This window comes from Staurois parvus, unplaced genomic scaffold (genome assembly GCF_062004578.1).
Source record: "Staurois parvus isolate SC_StPar_1 unplaced genomic scaffold, SC_StPar_1.0 ptg000720l, whole genome shotgun sequence".
Classification (NCBI taxonomy): domain Eukaryota; kingdom Metazoa; phylum Chordata; class Amphibia; order Anura; family Ranidae; genus Staurois; species Staurois parvus.
In genome coordinates, this window is record NW_028318516.1 from 1,965,016 (window position 1) to 1,973,388 (window position 8,373).

The 8,373-nt window shown below is 45.9% G+C and overlaps 1 protein-coding gene across 1 annotated transcript; it reads left to right on the forward strand.

Annotated features, from left to right (window-relative positions):
• Positions 1-3,563: 3,563 nt before the first annotated feature.
• LOC149445489 (uncharacterized) lies at positions 3,564-5,249 on the forward strand. The gene has a single exon (XM_089653759.1). It carries the CDS (start codon positions 3,564-3,566, stop codon positions 5,247-5,249), a length of 1,686 nt encoding a protein of 561 aa, XP_089509885.1.
• The last annotated feature ends 3,124 nt before the right edge of the window (positions 5,250-8,373 follow it).

Here is an 8,373-nt window from a genome sequence, read left to right on the forward strand (position 1 = left end):
ACTAAATTTGATTTTTAAATTCTTTTTTACTGGACATGTTTTATAGCAAAAAGTCCAAAATATTGTTTTTTTTCCTTAAAATTGTCAGCCTTTTTTTATAGCGCAAAAAATAAAAACCGCACAGGCGATCAAATACCACCGAAAGAAAGCTCAATTTGTGGGGAAAAAAAAGGATGTAAATTTCATTTATGTACCGTATTGCATGACCGCGCAATTGTCCGTTAAACTAGCACAGCGCTGTATAGCAAAAAAATGGTGTAAATTGCAGTATCTATACCATAGTTTGTAGACGCTATAACTATCACACAAAGCAATCAATATACACTTATTGGGATTTTTTTTTTACCAAAAACATGGAGCAGAATACATTTTGACCTAAATTTATAACCAACTTTGGGTTTACTATATATTTTTTTATAGCTGAAAGTAAAAATTATTATTGTTCTTTATAATTTTTGGACTTTTTTTGTTTATAGCGTAAAAAATAAAAAGTGCACAGGTGATCAAATACCACCAAAAGAAAGCTCTATTTGTGTGAAAAAAATGACGTAAATTTAGTTTGGGTGCAGCATTGCATGACCGAGCAATTATCAGTTGAAGTAGTGCAGCGCCGAGTAGCAAAAAGAGGCGTGGTCAGGAAGGGGGGGTAAATCCTCAGGAGGGCAAGGGGTTAAAAGCTGGGAGAGGGTCTTCTGGGAGGAGAGAGTAAGTAGTTGTATCATTTAAAATATTGTAACCTTCTGGAATGTAGTCACTTTTATTAAGGATCACCACCCCTCCCCCCTTATCAGCCGGTCTAATGACCAAATCCTTCTTCTGGAGGAGGGACTTCATGGCTTTGTTGATGCCGGCACCACCATGCGGCTGCTTAATGGGTATATTTACCAAATCTGTCAGGACTTTCTCTTTAAAGAGATTGATAAAAGAGTGATTGTGGTGGGGGGTTGTAGGCGAATATTGTGGTGGGGGGGTTGTAGGTGGATATTGTGGTGGGGGGTTGTAGGTGGATATTGTGGTTGGGGGTTGTAGGTGGATATTGTGGTGGGGGGGTTGTAGGTGGATATTGTGGTGGGGGGGTTGAAGGTGGATATTGTGGTGGGGGGGTTGTAGGTGGATATTGTGGTGGGGGGGGTTGAAGGTGGATATTGTGGTGGGGGGGTTGTAGGTGGATATTGTGGTGGGGGGGTTGTAGGTGGATGCCTTGCGGAGATTTCAATGTACAAAGTGACTAGAGGAAACTTCGGTAGGAATTGGATTCTTGAGAGATAATTGTCTGGTAAACTCACGTATATCAATGTAAGTTGTAATTTGTGACGTTTCTTGGCTGGGGATATTTTACACCTTTGTCCAATAAGTGTAATTCCTCCTTGGTAACTTCATTCTCACTCAAATTAAAAATGTCCTTGTCTATTAGAGTCTCCTTTTTGTTGTTGTGTCTGTTGCAGCGTCTGCCCCCTCTCTTTCCCCTGTAGTGTCGCTCCTTTTTCGGACCCTTCCTTCCCCTAAAAAACGCTGTTGTGTATTAGAGTTGTAATTATACTGTGTCCTCCCTAGGAGTGGAAGGAGGTGCCCTATGGGCTTGATACTGAGGTCTATTAGGTGGGCCTCTCCTATGATGGTTGGAATAGGATTGTGGTCCCCTTCGTTCATTATTTGGGGAAGGTTGGTATTGGGTGTGAGGAGAAAGTCATGGCCTGGACTGAGCGAAGTATAAGGGAGGGCCAGCATGACTGGGGTGTGCAGACGAGGCCGAGAGTGTAATTTGGGTAGAGTCTAAGCAAGGAAAAGGGGATGGGGGGTGGTTACTTACTGGATTGGTGTACGAAGCATTGTGGGTGGTCTTGCAGGATTTGAAATGGGTGGGTTGGGTCTTGTCGGAATCAGTCGGAGCTTGTGCCATCACGGAGGTGGTTTCTTCTTCTTTGCTGGTACCTGCGACGGAAAAAAAAAAAAAAAAAGCTAGGCCATGAGTGACTTAGACGGGATGCTATCCCAATTGCGGGCGGCAGCTGAAGCCAATGGCTCAGGGTGGTTAAGGGAGAGGCTGTCGGACATGCTGCAAGGCCCCAGGCCCGCGTCACCGGTCCCTTCTACTGGGCGCACACGTGCTCGGCGGGCTGTGCCTCCGGTGCGCTTTAGCCCAGAAGTGACAGTTCGGGTTCTGCGCCGTTCTGGGAGCCCCTTAGGGGACCCTCCAGCTCCGCCGGTGAAGCGTCGGCCTGCTTCTCCGGGGAGGGCTGGGAGGAATCCTCGTCGCTGGCGGACCCCTGGCAGGAGCACATCTAATACCACCCGCTCCCCAGCTGACTCACCTCTTATTCAGGACCATGCGGCTGGCCCTGCAGGCTTTGGGCCTGCAGCGGTGGGGGCCCGGCGTGGGAGGAATGGCGGGCGGCCTTCGGGGGGGACTGCGTCCACATCCCCAAGGAGAAGAGGATCGGGCTCTACAGGATTACGGCGGGCCCAGGAGGGTGCCGCCTCGTCACAGGCCGGGACCACGATGTCGGGGCCATCTTCTCTGGAGCGACGAGGCCGCGGGGAGTGGCGCTCTTGCTTTGGCGTCAAGCGGGCCTGGGGCTGTGAGGGTTAATGTCTCTTCCCTGGGGGGTTCCCCGGGGGCTGAGGGGGTTGTTAGTATGCTATTGTCGGGTTTTACGGGATGTGTTGGCGCATTGTGAGGCGGGGGTGGTTGCTCGGGCTGCGGCGCCACCTTTAGCTGCATGGTCGGCGGTGCAAGCTGCGGCATGTGGGAGCGGTGTTGGTCCTGGGGGTGGTGGACGTGAAGCTGCGGGGGTTATCCCGCGGGTGGTTACGGTGGCTGGGCCGCAGGTCGCTGGTGCCTCTGCTGCAGTGCGGTCGGCGGTGGTTAGTTCTTTTAGCTCTGGTTCTGAGGCTCTGGGGGGGGGAAGCGGCGGTGGATCATACTGGGGTCGATGGGGGAGATAAAGGGGTGATGGGGTTTGATGGTGTGCATTTGGCGAATGCAGCGAAATGCAAAGTTTACGTGTGCTTCGAGGGCCCCTTGGGGGCTCATCTGAAGCCGGAGGTAAAGGAGCGCATTTGGAGGGGTGAATATGTTGAAATATTTTCTTTGTTGCCGTTGGAGAAATTCAACTTAGACAAAGTTCGGCCAGATGAGAGTAAGAGGGAGGAGGAGGAAAAACGGTGATATCGTTTGATTCCCCGAACCTTCTCTAATTGGCTTCAGGCGTTTGCCATTCTGGCAAGCGTTATTGGTGAGAGGATGCCGGAGCATTGTTCCCCCCTTTTTTGTTACTTAGATGCCATAGGGGAAGCTCAGAGGGTTTATGGGGGCATCGCGTGGTTACAATATGACGAGCAGTTTCGTCAGCGTATGGCGGTTAGGCCTTCTTTGCGGTGGGACCATAAGGATATCGGGCTGTGGATGAAGCTTATGACTCCGGGGCGGACCGCAGCTCATCCCTTTCAGGGGGGGGCCGGGGGTACAGCTATGGTTGCACAACCGGCCGCGCTTAGAAAAGGTTTCTGCTGGCAGTTTAATGAGGGATCGTGCAAGTTTGGATCCGGCTGCCGATTCCGTCATGAGTGCTCGGGTTGCGGGGGGGCTCACCCATTGTCCCGGTGTTTTAAGCAAGGGCGGGGGAGAGGTGGCGACACTGGAAAAAGGGATGTCGCCGGTGAGGGTAGGAAGGATGTTGCCGTTTTTAAAGCGGTACCCTGATCAGGCAGCGGCAACCTTGTTGCAGCGGGGTTTTTCTGAGGGTTTTTTGATCCCTTGTGTATTGGCGGTAGTTCCTCCAGCGGCGGATAATTTGAAGTCGGCGCGGTTGCGCCCGGAGGTTATTGGGGAAAAAATTCAAAAGGAGGTGTCCTTGGGTCGTATGGCTGGCCCGTTTGTGGACCCCCCTATGCCAGATTTGGTAATTTCGCCGCTGGGGGTTGTTCCAAAGAAAGAGCCTAATAAATATAGACTCATTCATCACCTGTCTCATCCGCGGGGGGGTTCGGTCAATGATGCTATTGACCCTGGTTTGTGTTCGGTTTCCTATACTTCTTTTGATGCAGCGATTTCATGGGTGCGGCGGTTTGGTCGGTGTGCCCTGTTGGCAAAAACTGATATTGAGGCTGCGTTTCGCCTTTTGCCGGTGCATCCTAGTTGTCTCCGATTGCTGGGTTGCAAATGGGAGGGGTGCATATTTGTTGATCGTTGCTTGCCTATGGGCTGCGCCATTTTGTGTTCTCTATTTGAGACTTTTAGTTCTTTTCTTGAATGGCCGGTTAGAGATGTTTCTGGGCTCGCATCTGTCATCCACTATTTGGATGATTTTTTGTGTATTGGCCCTCCGGGTAGTTCCATCTGTGCATCGCTACTGAGCACGGTGGAACATGTGTTCGAGCATTTTGGCGTTCCTTTGGCTTCGGATAAGACGGTGGGTCCGACCACGGAATTGTGTTTTTTGGGAATTATTGTTGATACGGAAGCCATGGAATGTCGTTTGCCTCAGGATAAATTGGAGGAGCTCCGGGGGTTGGTGATTTCGGTGGGTCAGTGCAGGAAGATTCGACTTCGGGAATTGCAGTCGTTATTAGGCAAGTTAAATTTTGCGTGCCGCATCATGCCCATGGGGCGTATATTTTCCAGGCGCCTGGCGGCTGCCACGGCTGGTGTGGCGGCCCCGCATCACAGGGTTCGGCTGCGAGGTGAGCTACGGGACGATTTAAGGGTATGGCGGTCGTTTCTCGAGTCCTACAATGGAAGATCACTTTGGTTGGATGGGGTTGTGTCCAATTTTGATTTGGAACTCTTTACGGACGCGTCGGGCCCGGCCAGTTTTGGGGCCTTTTTTCAGGGGCAGTGGTGTGCGGGTTCGTGGCCTTTGCAATGGCGGGAGGCGGGTCTGTTGCGCAATCTGACCTTACTGGAGCTTTTCCCAATCGTTTTAGCTGTGTCTTTGTGGGGTGCTGTTTTCCGGAATAAACGGATTCGTTTTCATTGTGATAATCTGAGTGTGGTTCATGCCATTAACCGTGTTTCGGCCACGTCTCGGCCGGTGGTTCGTATGTTGCAGCGGTTGGTTTTGGACTGTTTGAGTCTCAATTGTTTTATTTCGGCTGTACATGTTCCGGGTGTGGATAACTCAGTTGCTGATGCTCTATCTCGTTTTCAGTGGGACAGATTCCGTCGGTTGGCACCAGAAGCGGAGCAACGCGGTATCGATTGTCCGGATCACTTGTGGAGCATCGCCTTGCCTCTTCAGCGGCCTTGATTCAGACATCAGTTTGCGCGTCCACTTGGGTTTTCTATGAGAAGGTGTGGCGGGAATGGCTGGAGCTGGTGAGTGAGGTGTGTTGTGGGCTTTTGAAATTATGTCTCAAAAACATGATTTTATCAAGACATAATCCTATATAACATCAAGTCAGCATAGCCGGATGTTAAGGGTTAATTTGTCTTGGTTGGAAAGTCGAATGACCATCTGGCTCGAGAGGTGTAGACGGTGGGTGAAGGGATTTTTTTTTCCTCCTAGAGACAATACTATTTTGAAGTTCTACAGGTGGTCAAACACCATTATTCAGACTTCAATAAGCAGGTAAACATATACAAGGTCTGGACATGACAATAGAGGAACCAAACTGATTGTCTGAGAGCTTACCCAAACCTTGTAGAGTGTGATAAACCAACAGACCTCTGAAACTATCACAATATACTATTGTCCACCAAGGGTGAAAGCATTAACAGTTGTTTACCATGAGTCCAATACAAGGGCCAGGCAAACAGAGAGTTTTTCCCTACACATAGAAAATGTTGGTTCTAAAACAAAGAAGTGAAATTCAGGACATTTAAGTCTAAAAATTGACTGTATATAATTACAAAGATATACTACAAAAACATATTATAAATGAGATGTTATAAAGGATAGGTTTTACACACCACTAAATATTCAGCAATGGGAACTATATATCACTAACTTGAGTATTGAGATGATGGAAAGTAAGATGTATTATAAACTAGCATTAGTTACATGTCTTATCAGGAAACAAACAGGATGGTATTTCAAGAAGGAATAACTGAATATACACCTATATTCCATGGTCCCTATTTAGAATATTATAGGTATGATCACTTATATCTGGAAAAAGACGTATATTTGATTCCTGAAATTACCTTAAGATTCCACCCGAGGTATGAGTCATCTCAAATACTCAAATTGTTCTATGATACATGACTGCCACCTGGCGGGCAGGTGAGAAATAGCTTATGTACACACATTTCTCAACTAGCCAATCAAGAAGCCTGGTGGGAAGGTATCTTAGAACAATGGATTAGTTGGTATAAAAGCCCTTGTACCTTTAAGAAAAAAAAACCTCATCAAGAAAAAACTCATCAAAAGAAAAGACCTCAGCAAAAGAAAACCTGACTGAAGAAAGACCTGATTCTGAATAACTACTCTTCCATACTTTCAAACTTCCTAAAACTTTACTAAATTTCTAAACCTCTAACCTTATAACTTCCTACATTCTCCCCTACTAAATATCTATCACTTGCCCTATAATATCATTTCTAAAGGCGTTCCACTGCCAGCTAAATCCACGGGAGAGTTGCCTAGTCTGAATGCCGGGTGCGGTGAGATTGTTTATTTGATTTTGTATTACCTATTTTCTCTGTTGTGTGGAATCATAAAATTACCTTAGTGTATCACAACAATATTGGGTAGTTAGATATATGTAGAGAGATCCTGTTTTACTGTTAAAAATTGTTTGTTGCCATATTATAATTTTTTTCATATTTCATAATTTATTGAATATTAATAATCAAGAGTATAAAATATCAAGGGCTAGCTTCTTGCAATCCTATGGCCACGGCTTGTGAGAATATAACCTTTGAGATACTCGAAATTATTAATTATTAATAAATTTCATAAATAATCAGATCATTTAAAAATTGTGATATTGATGTAATTAGTTAGAAACCTTATTATTGTGTCTTACATTGGTAGGATATGTTTTTGATTGTGTGTACCAATATTCATTTATCACCAGTCTTTTGCGTTTTGTGTTAATATATATATAATTTTTGTACATAAATAAATTTTTATATTTATCTATTATAAGGCAAATTTTGTGTATATTGGCTAAAAGAATTCAAGGTATAATAATAAGTGGTGATCAAATTATCAAGGTGTCCAAATTATTGGTTCACTAAATATTTGCCGTATTTTAACGGCTGGAGGCACTGTAATATTTCATCTAAGGGAACGGGACACGCCCTTTATAAGTAGAATATATCCTTACATAAACCACCACAGGATAAATTTGGAGGCACTGCTGAGATACATAGAAATCGTACCATAATACAAAACGCACTGGTGATTGTATATTTGTACACTTTATCAAACATATATTTTGTATCAAAATGGCATCCAGTAATCACGGATCCACCTCTTCCAAGCATAACGAGGAAAATATGGCGGCTCAAGGCATTGAGCAGGAAGCTCTGAAGCCAGCTCGGAAAGCTGCCGGTGCTTGGCAGAAGTATGTTGAATGTGAAGTAATAGATTACCTCCGCAAGAGATTAAGTTTGGGGGATAGCAATAATGAATTCGTGGATGAAGAGAAAAGGCAGGCTATGAGCACCTTTGAGGACCTGTTCAACCAAAAGGGCCAGGTTGTTGAGTTTTTAATGGCATTTGCTAAAGTAGAAAGTGATAGAAGCCGTGACAGACTTCTCCTAGAAGCTTGGCCCATGTTATGGTTCATGACCGCTGGAGCTGCCCAGCGAACCATGACTTTAAGGGAAGAGTTGTCAGAGGCCCGCCTCTTGTTAGAAAGCAAAAATCAGGACATTGAGTCTTTGAAAGGGAAGCTTGGTCATGCCGGTATTCGTTTAGACGAATCCCAGAAATATTATGATAGATTGGTCAGAGACTTTCGAAGTGCTCAGGACCTGTATGAAAGAAACTTTCAGGAATTAAAACAACTTCAAGAGAAGTATCAGGACTTAAAAGATGAGGTGGAGTACTTCAGATCAGAAAGGTTATCTCCTGTCAAAATTAAAGTTCACCCAGGGGATAAGCATGACCAGTCAGAACTTACATTGATAAAATCTGAGCAGAAAACTCTGGAGGAGCAGATTATGAGGTTGACGGCCCAAATAAATTCTGGGGTCCAAAACCGGACCAACCCAGTCAAGCCGGAGGCTGATGAGCGGAGATACCCGCATCACAGCGAAGTATCTGATAGTGAGGCAGGGTCAGAATATAGGTCACCTCCTAAGCTTTTAAGATACACTCCAGAGCGCTCAGAAGAAAAGTATGAGGTTTCATATAGGCAGGAAGGGAAATCCCGGGGGTCATTCAGGAGATATGACACCCCAAAGGTCATTAAGTTCCTGAA